The following is a 24391-nucleotide window of genomic DNA, read 5'->3' as shown; positions in this document are numbered from 1 at the left end:
AAACCATCCCGTCACAGCATTATTAATATCAGTAATATTCCTAGAGCCTACGTCTATGCTACTTAAGTCTAATTAATGGTCCCAAGGTTGAGGCGCATTATGTCAGCATTCCCGGACCGAGCTGAACTTGGCAAGGTTTATACAAAATGTACAACTTCCACGCTATATTGTTATGCAACCAAAGAACCTTTGCCAAATATATCCTTAAATTGTGTACCGAATTGATATCTTCCTTGTGAGTTAAGTCAGGCAATTTATAATTTAAAAGTTTAACTTTATAAATAAGGGGAATTTAATTTGATCTTAAGAATTTTTTTAGACCAAAACATAAATTCTAAAGAACGAAATAATATAGTTCAGTCCATAAACTGTTAACGTTTTCGGTGCTAGTTTACTTGCGATAGGGTTTGCGTTTCAAATACTGGTGAGGTCAAAGAACTGCCAGTCAATGACCTACACTTTAATAATCATAAATTATCAATTTATATTACGTTTGACGTTTAGTCAGAAGAAAGGTTCCAGTTAATTGCTAACAAATACATAATTGGCTTGAACTTAAATACAGTCCGTTATTGCGGAAGTTATATCATAAGCCATATAAATTAGCGAGATTGTTACACAGTTTGGCCTTTTCAGCGTTGTTTTTGAAACTTTTAGTCTCAAAAGGTACATAAAAGTACTCGAATGTACGGATGTCATAAGATGACTACACTAATTTACCTTATTTCTATAAGAAACTGAGGCACTTCGATAGAAGTTTCCGAAGTTGAAGTTACCTTTTGTAAAAATGTTAGTTACCAAGTAAAATTCACTTAGCAATAGCAACTGATCCCGAAAAATGGGATATTGTATAGAGTTTTATTACCGAGGTAATACTTTTCTTTATTATTTTCATTTCCTAAGCCGCGTTTATCATAAGACTGTAATAAGTCAAAGCACAATTTTTATATGGGCTTCAGTTTCACGAAGGCTTAGGTTCAAGGCTGAGGTTGTCGCCCTCGATAACGTCCAATGGGAGTTGAGAATTATGTCGCAATATTACAACCCACCAATGGCGTCACGTCTTAACCTAAGGAATTCACGGAAAAGGTTGTATAGGAACTTTCGCTCCATTGGCTGAATGTTTGATGGTTCATAACACAATTTTATTATTGAATAAACGGGGAAAGATAGCAATATGTGGAATAAGAAGACATGAAAAAATTTTAAATTTGTATTAAATGAAAAATTTTGGTTATAAATAATTATTATCTAATGTTCGCTAGGTTTTTATTGAGGAAAAATATTAATTCACATAAATAATCGAAAGTAAAGAAAATCTTTTGTAAATCAATAAACTTATTTTGATTGCATTATAACTTGTAATTTAAGAAAATCATTTCAAAAATATTAACTTAAAATTACCATTACACCTACTTAATAATGTTAACTAAAATTACCATTACACCTACTTAAGTAAATTTGCACTATTTTCTAACTTTTAAAATATAATATATAGTTAATGAAATAAAAAGAGAAAATAAAAAAGATCACCTTTCCAGCCATTTTAAAACAATTATTGGTCTCTGGCGTAATAAAAAATACAGAAAAGAAATTCTCGAATAAAATATATAGGTTATTTGGCAGGAACTGGCGAATACCTTCTACTTAAATATTCCAGACTTTCATTCCTCACAATTTGAACACGTAAAACCTCTTAGGATGTTTCAGAAACAATTTCCACCGGTTTGTGACATTGTAAAGTAGTCACAAGATTACATTTTTATCATCTACCTTACTTACATAAATAAAAACAAGGCTTTATCTTTTGTTTTCTAGTTTTCCTTTTAAGCGACTGCAGTCCAAAAAAGTAAGATTATTTTTGTATCATATTATAGTGTTTCCCAATATCCGTCTTGGTCTTTGTAGTTGGTCTAATTTGTGCATTTTTTAAATACCAAAAATGAAACGAACGAAAAGAATTGATCACAAAACCTGCAACTGGTCAGGACCGAATCATTTCAGCAACAAAGTAGAAGAATGTTCTGGTACCAAGAATTTTGACAAAGAAACTATGCAGAACATAGAGAGACGAAAAGTATGTTAGGTAGATAATAATCACGATGGTGAGTTTTCCTTGAAATCTTCAGAGCCTAAACAAGTTAATAAATGTATAAATCTATAAAAACCGTTTAAAATATGAAATAGAGTGAGTTAATTAAAATAAAAGTTGCAATACTTGGTTCAGTAGTTAAAGCTCATCGTTTCGTTCAGATGCGAGGGATTCCTACAAGGAAAGAACGAAGGCCTACCATGTCTCTTATAAAAGATAAAAAGACGCAGTAAATTGTTTTGTTCACAGCAGTTTCCAACATCCAGAGGGTAGAATATTAAATAACATATATATATATATATATATATATATTTAATCCAACACTTTCAATAATCCATCACTTTACGAAATAAAGACATGATTTAAATAAAAATTGTAAAAAAAAAAGTTAAAAATTATAAAAAGAAAATAATAATTTAATAAAGAAATCTTCTTTAAAATTGCTTTAACAGAATTATTAAGTAATTCTTGATTATATATTTTTTTAAATTTTAGTTCTTTATTAAAATATCATACTATATTTTGATACCCTTCTGGTTCGGTAAAATTCCACTTGTGCCCATTAATTTTAATGCAGGCCTTTAAAAATATTTCCTAAGAAATATCGTATCGTTTTTGTTTTTTTAACTCGTCTCATCTCGATATTTCAAGAAGCATAACAATAGTTGAAAAACAAAAATCCGACCGACCATTGTTGTCCATTCCTTGTATTCTAGTTTCAGATTTTAATTAGAAATACCATTAAGTTTAGAAAAATCTAAAATATTTTTTTTCCTTCTCATTTTATTTAGTTTTACGACGTCACTTTTAAACCTATCTTGTCTTTTATTCTTAATTTTCTTTCTAAGCCTGGGTGCAGTAATTTTTATTGTTTAAGGGATTATTTTTTATATTTTTCATAGAAAAATTATTTATTTTGTTTTTCTGAATATTTGTATATAGTCTTTATGGGTTTACCTTAAACGGATAAAATAATGAACAAGACTATATATCTAAAGCTCATATATACACGAACGTATCAAACTGTGCTAAAGCTACGTAGGTATGTGTTCGCAGCCTTAAATCCAATTTAAGATATAAAATACTTTGACGGTGAACGGAAAGTATTCGGTCTGATTCCCAAAAGGTTTGATATCTAAAAGGATCTTGGAGCAACGATACAACAAAAATGAAGACGAGAAAGTTAGTCCTCAAGGTTTTTATGGATCTCGTCTTTGGAAGTAATAAAACTAATTGCATGGAACTTAACAAGAAGGAAATGAATTTAAAGGAAGTCTACAAGATTGAGAAAGAAGAGATGAAAAAAGGTATGTAAGGAGTTTTGATCCATTTAACATTTACGATTAAATACTGACACAAAATTTTCGCTAATAATAAAAAAAAAATGATATATTTTTTAAGAAAATCTCAAGTCTGGAACATCAAAATTAAAATGTATTTTAACTATATTACCTGAAACCCATATCACAGAAAATACAGAATAAGTCTAGAATTAGGATTAATATTACGTAGCAATGAAGCCTTAATGTGTCCTAAAATAGGTTTAGGGCGTCCCAAGCTAGTTTTTCAGCGTCTAGGTCGTTTATTTCATTAACTATGTAGGTTAAGTACTATTTATTAGGTTTTATTATCCTACATGATGACGTCATCATTTTTATCCGACTTGGAAGTTAAAAATAAAGTAATAGTTTCTCGTAAAAATATATGTGTACGTGCATTGGTAAACACGGGTACTGTAATTTTAAGTAGTAATTTCGCTGGTTGTAATTTTTGTTAAAATAATTTAATTTCATTGCATAATTAGTGTTTTTTTAATATTTAATTTTTTTAACTGTATGTTTTTTTTAAACAACTAAATCGATGTTACGATTTATTAATTTTGATGCTAATAAATAAAATATTTAAATTTTTCGTAAATACATCTCCGCAGGTTATATTGCTAATATGAATTTAAGGATGAGAAAACTGGAAACGCCTCGTATGTAGGGACGACGATACAAACTATTACTACTACTACTACTAAGAATATTGACCAGTATATCAAACACTTTTTATTTTTCACACATTTTTGTCCCTAATAGGTTTCATTTCACAGTATATACACAGATACAGTAAAAAAGGACCTCTGTTGAATCGTAAAGAGGTTGAATATCAAAAGGTATATGAGAAAATAATTTTATATATCTTGCCTAATTACAGCGTATTGAATAACAAAATTGTATCCGACCCGACCCACCTTGAACGTTCGGACACATTATATATAGCGTTACTTGACAAAAACCATTTGGTTTCAATTTCAATCTATTTTGGATGTTACTCGGGGAGCACAAAAATTCACGCGTGATATCCTCTTGTGTGTACATAATTTTATAACAAAAATTTAAAAAAAATGCTTCAAAACTTCTTGCTGAAACTCAGTCTTTGAATGAAAGTTCAAACAAAGATATGTTATTTTGATTTCAACGATTCATATTATTTGCCAGTTCTACATATAAATTACCAACAATGTTTGCAAATTATCTCTAAGTATATTTAATACAGTTGTTTGGAATTACGCGTATATTTATTTATACAAATGAACTTGTAACTGGTAACACTTTCAAAAAGAAGTATTCTATTTGGTATGAAAAAAGCAGCAAATTTTTAGTTCCACAAAATACCTTAGCCATTTCCTTAAAAATAAATGAGATTTAATAAACATATAAAACATTTTATCATCTGTTAACGGGAAAATAATATCATAATTGATAATGCTTTTTTTGGTTATTAACAACTGGGATGTTTAAATCTATTTTGCCTTCGCCTTGCTTAAATATAACTGCCCTAACCAATCTATGTAGTAAATAAAACTATAACTCGTCTTCATATTAAAATACGCGATTTCAATATTAAAATATATTACCATATAACTATTTATTATTTGTTATATAAATACTTTACTTATAATTTAATAAAACGGTTAGAATATAATTTATAACAACTGTGAGATGTAAAGAAAATCCAACGAAAAAATCAATTACAGTTTATACCACGCATCGTTCATTTTACAACGCCAGTGTGACCAGAGCTTTAAAATATAACGTGTGAATAAGGTTTTACAGACGGAAACTGGCTTTGGGACTGCTGTTTTTACAATTTATTTTTCACAGTTAAATTTCGATTTCAGCTTTGGTAACTTGGTGAACATTTAAATTGACAATTTTCAGCTTGTACATGAAGTTGAATTTGATTCCTTCTATACATTTATGGTGTTGCCATATTATGACATTAATTATAATATAATAATTGCCATGTAAAAAAATATACACTTTAGTTTTTATCAAATCAGAAGTACATGTTTAAATCGTTGTATTGAATTGTACTTCAAAGCAATGAATGACTCCCAACTCATACTATTCCCTCTTTATCATTACAGAACTTTATATTCCTATACGGTGCTTTAAACCAGAAGCTTTTTCATGTCTTCCATGATCTAAGCTACTTGAAATAGCAACTAAAGTGAACAGTATAAAACTATTAGTATTTTTTATGGTACAGCTTCTGAGGAAATTAGGACGTAATTCCGAGTGAGTTTTATTACGTAATGTAGTTTAATAGCCCACTGGGGTCCAATATATTTTCATCACGTCATTTACTAACGAATATTTAGTATTATTATTATAGAAAACACAATCAAGACATTATTTATTGTGAGTATGATCGGGGAATTCGTTGGCAAGAAACGGCATCTCCAGGTCCATCGAAATAGCACTGTAGACAAACTTGGGATGAGATAACTAGTTTTCCCGATAGACGTCTATTCTTGTTGGTGTTTTGCCAAATCGGTGGCCATTCTTCTGTAAGTTTAACTACCTCTAAACAAACATCAATAATGTGCGTAACATCCTGTTCTCTCGCGATACGAAGAAGTTCTTATGGTATGGTTAACGTGTTTGTTAGAAAGGAAGCCGTGGTGGTTAGCTCAGATCTTGCAAAAGGATTTCGATTTGGTCGATTATAACGCACACTTAGAAAAGCTACGGTCATGTGGACTACCCTTAAATTTATGTAGTTGAGTAGCCAGTTTTCTCTTTGGACGAAAAGTAAGGATTGCTGGCGGTTGTTGGTCAATTTCAGTGTCAGTGCTATTGCTGACGTTATTTATTCTGCATATTAACGAAACATTGTATACAACTAATTTGCGGATTTATAATATTTTCAGTGCAAGCAGTACATTATATGATCAACGACTATATTTGAGACCTTCATGGAACAGAGTTTCGATTAGGAATGCTGAATTTGGCAAATTAAAACCCAAAAAGTCTTTATATATAAAAATTGTCTTTCACAAGAGCCCCAAAATTACAGAACTTCTCCCAAATATCAACAAAAGTGATAAGCGATTCAAGTCGACACTCAAAAGCAGCTTAGTTTTGAAATTAATTGAACAGTATAGACTGCTCCAGGTGGTGAGTATTTCACAGTGGGATATTTAACCTTGCTTTACAAAGAAACAGTGCGTCACCACCTTTAGGCATAATAAACATTATTCCTATAATATTTTTTGTATATAAACCAGAACTGGACAAGAATAATAACGTTTGTTAATATATAGAGTCAAGTTTGTCCTCATTGAATTTTTAAGACATTGAACTTCTGTTTAAAGCGTCCCATTAAAAAGTTTTTGCTAACAATCGTTGCTCAGTTACTAGGCACGCAGATTCACTAGTACCTCTTTCAAGATATGGATCTGAACGAGAAACTAAATTATTCCAGCCTCCCAAGTGATCCCCATCTTTGGCATTTAAGTAAGTAGAAATAATAAAAATAAATTTAACCAACTTTACGCCGATTGCTCTAACTTCTCACGACTTTTAGGGTTATTGGACACAGTATACTTAGCAAGATGAAAGTGAATTCATTGAGTTCTAAAACAAGTTATGTAATTACAGAGTAGGTAACAGAACTGAAGTTGGTTGCTAAAAATTTTTGTTGGTGTGTGTTAATTTTAAAATATACACTGACCTTATCCACAGGCATGGAGGGGCACGCGCGGCACAGGTTCCAGAATGAGCCGATCATCTGGTGGCAGCCGTCCGGCTCGACAACTGGCTAGGCTTGAGTTCTCACGGCGTGAGCATGTGATTCTGCTGCTGTAAAGATATAAGAACTTGAGTTAGCACAAATTGGAAATAAATAGATAACAAGTTATGGTGAAATGAGAGTCATAAAGATTTATGAAATAGGTTCGTTGTAAATTTGTCCGCGGTAGAAGTAGGAGCGAGAGGTATAACAGAAAAATCTCTCTACAACCTGCTAAAAGACTTGGGCCTGTCAAGATCTAACATCAGTTTATACTTCGAACGTGCGTTTAAGGCAGCCCTAGTAGGTTCGTTTCAAATTTGGTTAGGTAGAGGGAGGAGTATTGACAGTGGAGGTGAGCGTTTAACGCGCATTAGATTTGAGCTCCTCAAACCTATACCTGTGTCGCAAGTCCTAGGCACTGTTTAAGCTCCTCTTCCTATAACGCGATGGACCCGACATCCGCACGCAGAATCCATAGAACGCTGAGAGGTTTCGTCTCTGTCCACTGTTACGTTATGATACGATAGCTACCGTATCATACATTCTGAAGATTTCTTCAGCATCATTTCTTAGACTGCATTCAAACTTTGTTCTCATTTAACGCTGCTGAAGCCAATATTTAATAATTGAGGCAATATTTAAGATAGGATAGGGATATATCTTTAGTACTTTAAATTACTAGTAATTGGAAGCGAGCGATGATAAAATTATCCCTTAAGGTATTAACGCTCAACCGATATTAAACACGTCAAACAGTCTGTCATTTTAGGCATCAAAAAGTCTTTGCCAAAGTCATAGTGAGTTGCAAAGTAACGTAGCATATTGGCGCATTAATCACTTCTCGCGTAATGTATAAGACTCTTCTGCGATTTGATCGTTATTGAAGTTTATCTACCTCCGTAATTTTTGAGATTCAAGCGACAAATTAGTTATATAGTTACAATTAATTCAAAAAGATCTTCAGTTATTAACGATTTAGTATAGTAAATACACACATATGTATACACAAACCCACACACACTAACACGTTTGAAACTTAACTGTGTGTGTGTGTCGTCTATAAAGATATAAAAACTATAGCGGACTATTAAATAATACCGGCTTAAGAAGTAATCTTCCTGACATTAATGAAACTTATAAAAGTTTGGCATCGATGAAGAATGAGCAGAAAAAGATGAGAACGAATATCCAGAGAACAATTGAATCCAATAAAGATAAAAGGTTTAAAAAGACATTTAGAAGATATCAATAAATGTAAAAACTATGAAGATTTTTATATAATTTTTGTTAAAATTTGTAATACAGATTCATGGAACACGAATTTCGCTTCAAGTGCAAGTTGTTGAACTATTTTTAAAAGAACCACGTATTTTTTCTACTACGGTCCAATTTTAAAACTTTATGTAAAAAGTCGTCGGCAAAACCACACACTAAAGGCCAAGCGTCAATAAAAATGTTTTATATACGAGCAGTAAACTTGTTTTAAATATTCTTTTGCTAGCCTCTCCTGTTTCTGGGTCTGACTAACTGTTGAGACTTTTCGATAACATAACATTTAAAAACAGAATAATATAAAAGATGTATTTTCGTCTAGAAACAATGTTAATTTTCTACGTTATTCAGACGAAAATAGTTGCAACAAAACTGGATTACTATCTCGGAACCGAGCCAAATCGTATTTTCAATCATTGCTTTTTGCATCGATATGTAGACTATTTTACGAGAGGAATTAAAACTATATTTTCATTTAATACATCCTTAATCGCTTTGTTTGTGCGATTCAATCAAATAATAGTTTATAATATATTATGACAATTAAAAATCACGTGTAACTCGACAAAAAGAATTATATTTCCCTCACAGTTATTTGAATTGATGAAATAAAATACTCAAAGAAAGAAAGGCTAATGTTGAAATGTTTTACGCAAGTGTGGCAAACAGTCAATGACGTTTTTATGTGGCCACAATTCCTATTATTGAATTACATTCTTTCGCTTTGCAGATCGCTTTTTTTGGGATAATGATATTACGATAAAATCAAACACATTGCTTTAGGATCGAGTCCGTTGTTAGTATTTATTTATTATCAAATTAACGTTTTACGTATCACGTATTTTATAATTTCGTTATAACGAAATGATATTCATAAAATACGAGGATAATTCAATTTAAACGCGCACTCGTCAGTCATTTAAATTTTAACAACTAAGCAAATAAAAAATAATAAAAACTATTGTTCTTGCCAGAATAGTATGGATACATCTTAATACAAACTAATGAATTTAACGGATAGTGGGGAATTTTTACAGTACATTGGGATATTAGACAAGAGATATTAATAATAAGAATGGGGGTAATAAATGTATAACCGCCTTATCTTTCGACGGTCCTGGAACTTCGTTTAAAATTACGTCCTTTAAAATTGCTCCGATGTAAATTAAAACTAAAGTTCAAAATACCATATAAGTTGTTATACAAAATCTGAACTACTCGTAACTTAAAACACATCTACCCTCAAAGTTTAACTTTTGATGTAATACCTTAATGCTTGTTACTAGTTATTGTTTCATGAAATAGTTTACTGCATAGAAGTTTCTATTAATATTTTAAGTGTTTAATAAAATTTTACGGTAGACCTCGTTCAAAATGAATTCGTTACCTAAAATCAAGAGATTTATTATATAATTATATAGAATTTCAACTTACAAGCATATCCATTATAATCGGCATTGGCTTAAAAACAATTGATATTAAATGTTTAAAACGAGAAATAAAAAAATTACATACAATTTAAAAAATTTCTTGTATACAAGTTATATTTATTACTAATCAACAAGTCAATGGAATAAGAGTGATATAAGGATGTGTTATATATATAAAATATAAAATAAGATTATATATATATATATATATATATATATATATATGTATTTAATCATATTCTTTTATATATTCTTCTTGTTGACTTTATTTATTTAAATGTGGATTTATTATTGAATCATTCTATTGTTTGAGGAACGCTATCTTTTGTCATGCGACTAAGATCCATATATATACATAAGTCGCATACGTACCGCTAAATGTGTCATATAAATATAAATACATAATTCTGAATATCAATTACATAATGTTAATAGACTTTCATAAGCCGCAAAATTCCTGCAGTGATCAGATCCAAAACAGATTTAATTAATTCACACTATCATTTGCTGAAATGTAATGTTATGCGGCGTTTTTGATCAAATTCTTTATAACTATTGTACGATAGAGATTTTTTAAAATAATCATATTATCAAATAATTACGAAGACTGCTTTTTACATATGAAATATTTTTGTCCAGTCTCCATTATGTTCTCTCTAGCTCAAAAACTATTCAAGTTCATACATACAAAGGTATTACAAAAATTGCATTTTCTGAATGCTTACTTACTTAGAACGCTATAAGCAATACTTAAGTAAGTAATCACTGACAGCTGCAGTTTAAATATGAATTTACTTGACATGTAAATAAATTGAATTTAAATCAATACTCAAAGTGTTTGAGTAAGTGACAGTATAATACTTATACGAAATCATTTTTTGCAGGCTGTGTCAGAGTATTGCATCTGTTTCGGTTTTGTAGGGTAGAACGTTACACCTCACAAATGACCCCAAATCTATACATTAGCAAAAGTTCCCATAGTTTACAAAATTACATAAAATAAACCTTTAATCTTATAATATACACTACAACCTCAAGAAATTGGTTAGTTCTTACTGAGAACAAATTTCTGTTTTAATTAAACCTTGTTAAAAATAAAAAATAAATTGATGAGGATGTACCGAATAAAACCTACTAAAAAGGTCCTATACCATGAAAAAAAAATTGATGGCTGATTATTAAGATTTATTTACTTATATATAGAAATGTAAGTATTAAAACTAAACTATAATAAACTTGGGAAGACGGAATTTATTAAACATTCACATTTACATTAATAATTCCCTGCTATAAATCAAGGGACGTGAAATTTTGAACACCTCTGACCCTAAGGGTCGTGCTTACTTCGTAAATGTTGTGTAGCACGGTTTAGGAATTAATCATTAATATATATATACAAAAGTCAGTATGAAAAGCGTGACTCGTATATAAAAGCAGCCATGCTTTAACACTTTTCCGCGAATGTTTCTTCTACCTTAATATTCTTCAAGTTTCTTTCATATAAGAAGACGAGACAGAAATAAAGACAGATAAATATCGAGAAAAAGTGCTTAGTCTAAATCGGTTGACCTAGAGAGAGAGAAAATGCATGGCCTTTTGTATAAAAATTCTTCGAACATTTCTGACGAAAAGTTTTTTGTTCCTTTAATATCTTTTCTTCTATATTTTTCGTGGTTCTTATATGTAAAATAAAACTAATATTTTTCGAATTTAATATTCGAATTTTATTACTGTAAAAACTGCGTAATTCCGACGTTAAGACAACTTTTCAGCAAGATTTTTACGTCTTTAACGTCTGATATTTATGTGTTTTTAAAGAATTCCATAAGAAAATTTAAGACGATGAACTTCTCAATGAAAGATATAACGGCTTTGTCGACATTTTGTGGACTATAGATATTCCGCTGCACATCACACATTAATCCTTACTCCTTATAAAAGCTATGTAGAAGAACGTCCAAAAACTAGCGATGTTAAAACTAAAACTTCAATGAGCACGATAATATTAGGCAGTAATTTTTCTGGCTATGGCGTATTCCGTGGACTGGTAGCTTGGAAGTCTGAACGGTGACTATGGTCTATGGGAAGCTGTTAATTGTTGCTCTGAGCCAGTGTTGCAAGGTTTATTGGTATGACTTCTCCGTATTCTTATTCTGCTGTACATGGATGATCTGTGTATAGCTAGGGTTTGGTTGATATTGTTACACAGATAGCAAAATTGTTGAGTGTCATCGAATCACATATTCGTAAAATCCAATCAAGTACTCGGGCTGGTCTTGACCAAATTGAGTAGGCACGAGCGGAAATGCTATAGCCTGTGAATCGTACAGTATGGCTGTCTCCATTTGGGAAGAAGGACCCTTGTGAGATTTGAGGCCACAAAACACAAGCGTGACTTTATACAAGGGAATGGAGCCAGTTGACCTAATCTCCAACCATTCCGTATATGTCCTTGCCATAAAGGAAGTGCCTTCAGTTACTGAGTATTGACGAATCAGAAAACTTTACTTTCAGCGATACATTGAGTCCAAGGCCAAGGAAATTTGATATCCTAGTATTTATTACAGTATTCATTAATTACTGAAGCACGCGAATGATGAAATTCTAGCCATGGATAGCTATAATTGTAAAATTAAACATTTGCCACACTTTAATTTCATTAAACAATAAAATATCGGTCACTAACAAACGAATAAAGCTAAGAGACGAACATTATGTCCTATAAATAACTCGCTATATCAACAAAGTTGAACGAATCATTCGAAAATGTAACATTTGAAATGAATATTCCCATTTATCTGATCAGAACTGGTATTGTTTCATTTCAATTCATCTCCGGACGCTGATTAATGTACGGACAGCAAACAAAGTTTCTATTAAGATACATATTTAAAAACATTTAATCTAAACATTCAGTGGACAGATAAAACAGAATGTAGTAAAATGTCATAAAATTGTGGGGCATTTTACGAATATAATAAACAGTTATTGGTTGTGCTAAAATGTGAGAAATGATTTTAAATACTGTCAGACCTCATAGTATACACTAATCCTACACGAGCGTCAGTTTTTTTTATGACAGCTTTTTGTTTCTATCCCATCACTTCCTTTCATCATGTTCTGACATTTATGAATCATAGCACGATTGTGAATTAATGGAAATGAAGCCATATAAGAAGCTTAAGTACTATGTATTATATTTTTTTGATAATATGAAAATTATGGTCAAGATACTTTTTGGATAGAAGATAACCTTCCCGACAGATGAAAATTCCAGTATAAATGTAATGTTTTAGAAAAATAAGTAGATTGAAAAAGAATTATTACTAGAAACAACGTCAATAAACGTGTAAGCAACAACCCTGTTTAAAAATCGAACTTTGTGACTATTTACAAAAAAAAAAAAAAACGGTTTATGTTCTCGTAAGGTTGGGTTTGCTTTGTCTTTTTGACACGTTAACGAAGGTTTTAGGGTGCGACTGATTGAAGGTTTATACAGTCTGTCTTGCAGCATTAGTTTGGACCAAACAAACAAGTATGGACCGTTCGTGACGAGGATATTCGTAAATTGAAGAGAGGGTATCCAGGACTACCAAGAGATTACAGAGAAACTTGCCTACAAATAACTTTGATCTAGCCATCTAAGGTTTCCCGACGGATAGTCTTCTATAACGCCACTAAAAAATTATGACTCTATACAAAATTTGTCTTCCAAAACGGTACCCCCTACTTTATATCAATACGAACAATGAAAAATAAGTGTACCGTCAAAATGTCCTTCATTATCCAAACATATTTTCACCTTTACTGAAAATCTTAATTACTTAGTGCTATTTGCTGTATATGACGCAAGGAATATATTTGAGCTATTCAGTTATTTGCCAACCATCAATGTGCTCAATAACAGCGCCTGGGTGAATGACCTCGTAATTCATGAACGATTTACCAAATATTTTGTTAACAAAATTATTGTTATTAACATTAAATTACTTCACCCTTATTTATGTTCATTACGTATTTTGTCAAAAAAAAAAATTTCATTCGTCTCTTTAGTACCAACAACTATGATGGCATAAAATAATAATAATTTAAAATAATGGGCATTAATTATAAAAATGTATCTTAATAAAGATTTTTTTAATATATTAGGAGGTTAATTTTATTTGAATAGTAATAACTGGTGTAGTTGTCTAGTTTTTAATGACAAATTCAAAATCATGAATTGTTTCATGTCAGTATTGAAATACACTTAATATTTTATATATCATTGTATGTTACAAATCGAGGTATTTAATGAAAGATAAATAAGATCGCAAAGAATAAAAATATCTATTGACTATTCTAAAATATATGAATACTCCGTCTAAATATCTGGTATATTAAACTCAGGTAAAAAAACATATTTTTGTGATGCTTGGCTATGTATTAATTTTATTTATTATATTTATACGTGGCAGAGTTGCCTGTTATAATCTCGAACTATAATACGTAATAGAATAATGCGTATTTCAAATTAAAATAAAATAATTTTATAAGAACATAACCGTCTATTTCAATCTTCTATAGTTCTCTGTTCCACCGTTTTAGTCAAAATGTAATTTTTTTTATTTTATATCACTGAGTACCGTTTGATTTCAATACGTGTATGTTTGCACGTCTGTATCTCAGTCTAGTTATTTCTCTGAACAGTCTTATTTAAAGTATTAAATGGTAACTTTAAGGCGATGTCGCTGATTTACATATTTTATAACATTGTATACTGTTCTCATATTTTGTTTAATGTAATGATTTAATAAAATTGATATTTGAAAAAAATTTTGTTATTTTTTTGAAATTTAAAGTTTTAATTTAAAATATGTTATATGTATATAACTTAATTTTCAAGTTAAAGTATGTTTTTACATAGTGTAAAATAATAATTATGAATATGGTTGAAAGTTGCAATTATACAAAAGAATTATTTATTAAAATTTAGCCTAGATACTCAAAATATTAAAGCAAAATAATATAACAATTAAAAATAATATAAGAGAATAGATTTTAATGTTTTAATTGTTAATGTTTAAAATATTTTTTTTATGATCTCAAACTGAATGGGAATTAACCTGTCATTATTTCTAAGTGAATATTTAATTGAGCGGAATTGCTTCGAAATTATCATCAGGAGAAAATTCAAACCCAATTCGGTCATTGGAGATGATCGACGCCTTTGAAAATTGAATAATTGTGTTTTAATAAATTTTGTTATTATTTTTAAGTCAAAGTTTTAATGAATTGAATTAGCTACACTATCAGTAAAAGTCGATTTGAAGCAAGAATCAGTTTTTTTATGTGGTATGTTTATCTTTTTTAATTTACAAGAGTGCGTTTCGTTTCAGATTTCGTAGAAGATTTCCCTTACAGCTTACATAAGTGCAAATACTTTTTTTAGGAAAAAAACCATTAGGGTAAAATTTTTAATGTTGCCAGAAGACGCCCTTAAATTGGACAGTATTGTGTAAGTTAAATTCTTCCGTGACAATTTACAGTCGGCTAACATTCTAGTCACGTTTTGGGACAAAAGCCAAGTGTTAAGATTATCTACTCTTTATGTATGACGAGCATTAGTTAAAGTTTTTATATATCAATGTTAAATACAATTAAGGATTTCTTTTCTTTGTTCTATGAATATTATTTTTATTTAGATAATTTAATAAATTAATAGACTTTTTAACATCTTTAACTTAAAGGTTTTATTTTATCGAATAAGGGTTGGGTTTTTGGTAATTGGAATAATTGTTAATAAATTCTATTCTATCCAACCTAGAGGTAAGAATAAAGGTAACGAGGTAATCAGATATATCATATGTTCTGGTCCTGCCCATTACATGTCCATCTAATAAGGATGGAGTAAAGGACGAGTGACGTCACATCATATTGGTAACGATCGGTGACGTCATCAGCACATCTCGGTTTAGTCTCTTGTTAAGACGCCGGCCACACATTACTCTACCATTTTACATCCAAGCGAGCTTTATTAGGGGTCATAGTGATAACATTTTTAAGGTTTCAACATGAACGTGTACCACACAGTCAGGACGAAAGTCAAACTGCCGCTTGATAAACTGGTGAGTGATTTACATTAAAAACTTTATATATGATATTATTAAATTAAATCTCTTCAGCTGCGGCTTTTGACATTTGATCAGGGTGTGACAATCAGCTGTTTGCAATTATAGATTAAAATTAGCATTAAGGCTTTATATGCTGGATCGTTGTCTTTATACAGATTGTAATTTATTAAAAAAAAGTGTTAAATTACTTAATTAGTATGCAAAAAAAAAAAAATGTACTTACGATATTGTGATCCCAGCGTCCAAAAGCACAGAACGTGAAATAAAAACGCTTTAGCCAGATAACACGAAAATTAAATTTTTGAAATTATATATTTTTTAAATAAGGTGTTTTAACGCGAAGCGCGATACGGATGTGTTTTTCGCGCTCGGCACCGGCCTGTCGCTCGACTGCCGCAAACTCAACGAAAAATCAATACCAACCCCCAGAATGTGCCCGCATGCGGAACTCAACTACAAACTCAATGCCTCTCACCCATTTCCGTATCATACAAATATATCAGAGAGGGACGAATATGTTTCTCGAGTTACAACTCACAAACAACCCCGTATAAGCGCCAATAAGGGTTAACAAAATGGTGGATTGACGTTTCGGCGCGAAAAATGACGTTTGTGTCAATGTTCCAAATGAGTGCGAAATGGATTATTTCTTCATTTCGGTTAATATAGAATCAATAGCCTTGATTTCCCCCACATCGTGGTTCTTATTGTACCCTTATATAGTAAAAACAATATTGGCTGAATGTTTTTGGCAGTATACAGTGAACAGTGTTAACAAAGTGCTTGAATTTTTATTTATTTGGTTTTATAATTTTTGACTTAAATATATTTATTTCTTAACAGTATGAAGACATTACATTCAGATTATTTTGAATACATAGAAGTACTCTTTCTTTTCTTATCATTAAATAGCAACCTTTTTTTTGAAAAAACTATAGAAAAATCACGTTTTAACTAAATCTCTTATATATTTGAAGGTTTCTTTTAAGCGTTTTCGTTAAGTTTATATTAATACACGTTAAAAACAAACACGTCTCAAGTACGCTTTAGTGCCCGAGTCATTTAAGTCGTTATTTAATGTCGTTTTCTCCAATACAATATTAATATGAATAACTTTAATTAAAACTTTATGGGCTTATTCAAATCTATTTATTACACACAATTATAAAATACACTTAATATTAAACGTAATGTACGGAATAGTATGTATAATTACTATATTTCTAGAACGGTTCACTTTTTTCGCCCGCTATTTATTTTTCGTCTGTCCTAGTCATTTGACGTATCCGTGTAATGGAATAAAATGGCATAAGCTGAAGTCCTATTGAAGCTGTTGAGGTTCTCCAACCTTCTATCCAAGCGTATCTAGTGATTGGAAGGATAGGATATGTTACCTTCCGTCATCAAGCATAGAACAGAGACATTAAAAGACAGCTAACTTACTTATAAAAGATCAGATGTTACATATTCAATTTCATCATAAATTCTTTCATTCATCACAATCATCACCAAATTTTAATATTGTGGATGAGGAGACCAGAATGGGTTCACCAAACAATTCCTAATCCAGATCTATGCGGTTCGAAATCCTTGTTGATTTTGTTTCAACCTAGATGGAGGATCTGCCTCGGAAAATACTTTGATGGAAAACCCATATTTATAGACACTAAAACTATTGTTTTTTGAATCTTTTTTAATGTTTAAATGAAACTAGTATTATTTGGATTTACTACGCGGATTTTATTATTTAAAAACTACATAATCCCGACGTTTCGGTTACTTTGCAGCAACCGTGATCACGGGCAGACGAGGTGTGTATTTAAATTTATTATGTAGTTTTTAAATAATAAAATCCGCGTAGTAAATCCGAATAATACTAGTTTCATTTAAATAAATACTCGCGAAAATCTTAAATCTCTTTTTTAATGTTATTGAGTGGAGCGAGCGAAGCGATTGGAACGATATATGGATGACTCAGGTCATTCATCCACTGAGAAGAGCTTGGCAACCGAATATCAGATCAAATCAAGGACTTTTTGCTAGTAGAGTTATCTGAATTGGTTTTGGCAAAAAGAGGATCCTACCCCCCATTTTAATTATGGTGCCGAAAAAAGAGATCTATGTCCACAAAAAAAACTGTTCGTTAACAAAATGCTGAAGTCAGTTCACTCAATTTGCAGCGACTGCTTTTTGTTCGGCCAAAGCGAGAAAAAAATCGAAGGTACATCTCCTACTTATTGTCTGCCATTAAGTTTCCTCCTCAAGTAATGATCTTGCTCTACGAAATATTGTGCTTGTAGTTTTCCAAGAGGAATTAAGCAGTAACGTACCTTTTCAGCCAGGCTGTGAAAGGAAATTGATCTGTATTTGTAACTGCGTGTGTCCTATCTTGTGATGTCTTTGCATCGTCCAACTGCAAACAGACAGTATGTAGTTTTTACTGATATACCTACGACACACTAATAAAATTTCACCTAGATAGATAGAAGAAAGACTTGTCAATGTCCGTGTAAAATTGACGATGCAAACAGGTCTTATGCTGTCCTTAACTTCCGCAAACCAGGTACAATGTCAGAGAATTTTCAAGTATCTTATATATACTTGAGGTATACAAGAGGAAGACTATATATTTCAATAGTAACTTTATAATAAATAAAGAAATAATCAATTCAAAATTACAAACATTTATACTTATCCGTTAATAACAAAGTGACATATATACATTGCTCTAAATTATGTCGAGTTATTCTAAGTTGACGGTTTTTTTACTGGTGGGGGGGGGGGGGGGGGGGGCTGTTAAAAATCGACTTTTGCATGGAACCACTCTCCATCTTTCACGGAAACCTTAACCTGTCTTAACAGTTGCAAAACCGAAAGAAAGAGTATTACAAACTAATGAACAATGAAGAATTCTGTCGGAAAGATACGTACAAGCTGGAACTATCTCTGTTACTAATATAGCTCTTGGTCTACTCGGTTACCATAACCAAGCATATATGAATGTAAATAGGACTTTTTGATTGAACATAGCTACACTCAAACAAATATTTGGTAAATTAACAGTCATAGAGAACTGTGAGCAGTGCACCAGGTGCCAGGCACCAGGTCAAGACCTGGGATTATCATAAACTGTCCTCGATGGAACTACTTCCATTTGAAGCAGCTGCAGGAGGCGTTAAGTGTAACACGACACAAGTTAAGATGAATCAGTTTGGAGCATAACCTTGAGTAATATGCCCTCAAGCATGAGATCGAAGTTCTTCATTAATCTTGAAACAATGCTATCACTATTGACGAGCCTGATGCCACTATGACCAAAGAAGATAGCAGACTCCAGCTTTGAGTATAACCCATCGTAATTTTTCCAAGTATCTTTGGAAATTAAAGAATTTAAGTTAAATAAGAGGCGTTAATCATTAAGGGAAAGTTTTGGCAGAAAGTACGTGTTTTAGTTATTAATGTATTTGTAATGAAAACAGATTGTTTTACTTAAAAAAAAATCATTTAGAATTTAAGTTGTTTTTCTAATTTCTTTTTTTTTTATTTCTTATTTAAAATTACAACAAATTGCTTTTAATAAAAAGAATATACTTTGTTTCTCGATAAAATCAAGTGTCACACGCTAAAACTGCTTACACCAATGGACTGATATTCAAAAAAATATACAGCTAAGAACCACCGGAAGGGAACTCGCTTTCAAATGAAATAACCCAACGAAATAGTTCGATATGTTTGCGAGCTACGATGTCACAGACAGACATACACACATACACACATACACACATACGTAGACATCGATTAAAACATTATTGCTTCAGTTGTTAAAAACAGATCACTTATATTCTCAAATGTAGGAAAAAAAAACAAATATGAGTATTGCAACTTTAAAAATACATATAATAAATTGTCAGCGAATATTTAGCGAATGTATATATATACATTCGCATACAATATATACGGTAGGGTTCCATAAATAGCCCTCATTCTATATATATATATATATATATATATATATTATCTATATATATATATATATATATATATATATATATATATATAATCTATATGTATATTGTAGTAATGATATATATTTGATGATTATTCTTTGTAATTATTATGTACACACTATGTAGATATAAGAAAAGGCAAGCATAACTTATAAGTCATGGCATTTTGATATCAGAGCTGTTCTTGGTAGCCGTTCAAGGAAGCCAATGACCCAGTGCTAGAGACGGGAAGTGCTGCATTGCAGTTAAAAATTACGGTTCAAACCCGCATTGGATACGTTTTTAAATTTAATAACAACAAAAAATTGTAATAAAATCGATTCTTGTGTTACATTAAGTATGCAGAAAAGGATTTTTCAAATAATTTTTTTTTTTTTGGCAAATGAGTATTTATTAAGAAACATATTTTATAAAAAATTACGTTGTTATAAAGTGTAACGAACATTTAAATTTATCGTATTTGTAATAATTTTGCTGAAAGAAAATCTTATTTTTGAAAGACGCATATTTTGACATGCTGTAAGATTAGTACTTTCAATATAAAACATACAGTAAATATGTTTGTGCTCGTAACCTAGCTTTTGGTAAACAGCTTTTTGTAAAATTATTTTCCAGTTGATCATGCTTAAAAAGGTTATAACAAATTAATGCGCCTGTATGTATGATATTGTTCAAAAACAGTATTATATAGACATATATATAATTTCATAAAAAAAAAAATAAAATCGTCTCTTAAACTTAACTCTATTCGTAATATTACTTACTAGACATTCGACAGGCGCTCTAAATAGTAAAGTAACTTCTGGTCACTTAAAAAGTAATTACTGACATACAAAATGTATGATGGAGCGATAAAAGTTAACAACAGCATTGATTCAGTTGTAATTCACGTGTAGATTTTATTTATTGTGTATAAAAAACTGGGTGTTATTGAAAAAGTTAAATAAATAGAAAATGGTGTAGTTTAGTTATAGACTAAAGTGCGAGTGAAAGTTTTTTCGGATAAATATTAAGGTTAGTGTAATGTAATCCATGTTTTGTGAATATTTTGGAAATGGGAATAGACTTTTTTTTTATGTATGTCTTACATTACGAAATATGTTTAAATTATTTGATAATTTTGTAAGTAATACTGATATTGATTTTAATCTTTTAATCACAAATCAATAAACATTAATTCTTAATAGCATTTCACTTTCGAATAGGAATATAAGTTTTACGGAGTCATCTGTTGAGACATGTTCTATTCCTGATCCCTACGTCTCTACTAGTAGAAATGCGACATGCGATAGACGGACATCAAAAATGAAGGCAACGTAATATAAGTTTCACTTTAATAAAAGGTGTCTTTTAAAGTCGCAAAAAACATTTACAGATTTTTTAAGTACAATTTTCAGATTTATGAATCAAAAGACTAGAGTGTTAAACTAATAATGATATTCTCTTTGACTAGACTGCGGCCAACGAAACTCACAGTGCGATTACTTTGACCTAACAAATATTAGTGTTACTTTGTTCGTCTTCATCGGAAATTAACATTAAAGGCAAAGAAAATTACATATAAATAAACTATCTCTTATATACTATATATTGTGTGAGCAAATTTTTTTTTAGGTTTAATACAAAATTCGTTTTGACAGGGTGCTGCCATCTTGTGCGGAGTTTTGATAGTATTGGTTTTTAAATTAAGCACAAGATGACACTAAACATAATTTTATAAATGTTGTTGATAGTGTAATAGTTGCGGTTATATGGACACAGATGGCGCTTTCAAGTATTTTTAAAATACTCTTTAGCAACTGTAAAATGGATTTTAGTGAAAAGTATTTTTCAATGATGTATGTGATTGTTTATTTAAATTTAAGGAGGTAAAATATAATTATAAAAAAATATATACAGAAATAAATATTAGTTTGTAATACCTTATATTAAACTATTCGCTGTTCCGTCAAAATTAAAACAAAAAAAAATTACACTCGTATTTCCAAACTTTAATAATTTTATGAAAAATAAAATATTATTTAGATCGATTTATATTTCAGTAATATCATAGTAATTTTTTTGTTTGACTATTGTTTGTAATCACGTGCAAGCCAAATTCGTACTTATACATAGACAATAATTTGGCAAATTATTCATGATATATCTGAAGACGTTTAGTCAAATAAAATCCCCAAAAAAAGCTACGAGGATGGTTTATGAGCATTTATCTTAAAATGTAACGAAGTGACCAAGTGGACTTAATAAAAATATTAACGAAAATATACCTCTATATATAAACCTTTACTTATATAAGAGTCACTTGTTTGTTATTTACATATAATTACATAATGTAATAATTAATAAGTATGTATTAATCATAAATCCGTTAAAGTGACGTGTTCTTGTTAGCAAGACCTTAACATTAGGTGCGTTATAAACAGAGTTAACTATGAATGTACCAATTCAAACCACTACTATTGGTTAGTTTTTAATTATTTATCTCATAACTTATGTTGTTTGTAAAAGTAATGTTGTGGTTATCTTTCATCTATTTATTAAGTAAGAATTTAATTTTATATATGTATTTTTATTATATATTATATTTTATAAACCGTACTGATTTCTAATTCTTATAATTAAAGGTATGTATTTTCTTTTCCGCAAATATGTATATATATATATATATATATATATATATATATATATATATATATATATATACATATACTCGATCTGCGACTTGAAATGTTTATACCAATAAACAGTTTCTTTAAAAACCTATGCCTTTTTTGCTGGTATAACTTATATATTGCTAGCAACAAACAAAGTCCCAGCTCTAAATATTTAAAAATGATAACTTTTGTTACGTTTATATCAAATGAAATAAAACATTAATTCACAAGTCATTTCTCGAACTAAACTATCGTAATGTCATAATTATTTGCAGCGAGTGTAATCTGCTTTCCGATCGACGTACATTAGTAGCGGCTCGACCGCGATACATCTCAGAGTATTTTCAGTGATATTGCACGTTCTACGTAAACGCCGCGGAGTCTGCCAGCGGTGAGCGATCGAGTCCTGTGTGAGTGGACAAAGAGTGTTTATATAAATCAGACGGTACACATTTGCTGTTTATACCTATAATGTAAGACGTCACATATAATATCGAATAAAAAAGTTTTTAATTGATTTTTTTCCGTTTGTCTACTTCCTTTGCCTAAGCTTAAAAATACAAATCACATTATATGTTATGAATATTGTTGGGAAAAGAATTTCATTTACTTGAACTCTTTATTTAGATTGAAATAACATTATCGTGACGTTAAAATACGAATTGGAAAAAAGCGCTTTTCAAATTACAACTCTATGAACATAAAATGTAAGTTGTGCGCATGTGTGCGTGACGCCATTACCCGCGTATTCTAACCTAAATTCGAATTTCGAGCTTCGCTTTCCGCGGAGGCGCGCGCCCGGCCAGTTCTTAATTTAAAAATAAAATACTATTCAGCCAGAAATCCATTTTATGTTCGATTTATACGGCCAATACATTTTTTAACTATAAAACGTTTAATTCCAGTGTTTTAATGTTATTTGTGAAGTATGTTTAAAAATAGTGTGTATTTACTTATAGCTAGTGCAGAAAAGCTCGTATTTCGGTGACAAATCGCGTCGACCTTAACGCTTGACAGTCGCTTTCGCGGTTTTTATCACGTGTGATTATTATTATCTGTGACGCTAGTGATATTCTGAATAAATGAGGTTCGTATTAATTCTTTATTGTTTTTATTTTTATGTATGTGTATATTTTTTTGTTTTCGTCTTTAATGTTACCTAGTTTAGGTTTATTTTTAAATGTAAGTGTAGACGTAAGGTTTAACGAAGTTTGCGTTTTGCTTTGAATTTACTGGGTTATTTCCACCGTTTCAATTCAAGCCACAGACGAATTATTGACAATTAATGAAGTAGCGATTTCAGAGTAAATACGAGTCGTTAAAGTATTCGAGATAATTTATTCTTTATTAAATTGCTATAAAGCTTTTGAAATACATTATTTGATATATGAATAGTATTCACATCACATATTTCACAGCACCGTTTATTCGTTTGGTTTTACAATTTCGTTATTATTTATTTCTTAGTAACTTAAAAATAAATATCAAAGAGTAATGTTTTTTATAACTTTAAAATTATTAATATTAACAAGATACAGATTCTAAATTCAAAAAAAAAAAATATATCTATATATAATTTTTTTTTAATAATTTTTAAATGTTGCATTAAAATATATTATTTTATGTACATAAAGTATTAAAACGCACAGATAATATAAAAAATTGCTTATATGTTGTTTGTGCACTGAATTCTCTGTCAGTCAATCTATATATAGAATCTATTATGGCAGTTTGTTGTCTTGTTTTCACCATGAATCTT

At 30.4% G+C, this 24391-nt stretch overlaps 2 protein-coding genes across 12 annotated transcripts in view; one reads left to right on the top strand and one right to left on the bottom strand.

Annotated features, from left to right (window-relative positions):
- The window catches only part of LOC116775839 (uncharacterized), a 47919-nt gene extending 31566 nt beyond the window's left edge, over positions 1-16353 (bottom strand). For all 7 annotated transcript variants that reach the window (XM_032668822.2, XM_032668825.2, XM_061524375.1 and 4 more), the window contains exons 1-2: positions 16195-16353; positions 7097-7224 (exon numbers count right to left, since the gene is read on the bottom strand). In XM_032668822.2, the coding sequence (XP_032524713.1) occupies positions 7097-7153 (57 nt within the window). In that variant the 5' untranslated portion in view covers positions 7154-7224; positions 16195-16353. The remainder of the gene's footprint in view (positions 1-7096; positions 7225-16194) is intronic.
- A 7057-nt stretch (positions 16354-23410) lies between these two features.
- LOC116776067 (muscle calcium channel subunit alpha-1-like) overlaps positions 23411-24391 on the top strand; it is a 31395-nt gene continuing 30414 nt past the window's right edge. For 3 of the 5 annotated variants that reach the window (XM_061524211.1, XM_061524210.1, XM_061524208.1), the window contains exon 1: positions 23413-23719. The gene's annotated coding sequence lies outside the window, so the exon portion shown is untranslated. Of the gene's footprint in view, positions 23720-24391 lie in introns of all 5 variants that reach the window. The other 2 variants (XR_009753094.1, XM_061524209.1) reach the window with 2 other exon arrangements.

Source organism: Danaus plexippus, chromosome 24, assembly GCF_018135715.1.
Source record: "Danaus plexippus chromosome 24, MEX_DaPlex, whole genome shotgun sequence".
Taxonomy (NCBI): domain Eukaryota; kingdom Metazoa; phylum Arthropoda; class Insecta; order Lepidoptera; family Nymphalidae; genus Danaus; species Danaus plexippus.
The sequence above is the reverse complement of the archived record's forward strand: the minus strand, read 5'-3'. Positions and strand labels throughout refer to the sequence as shown.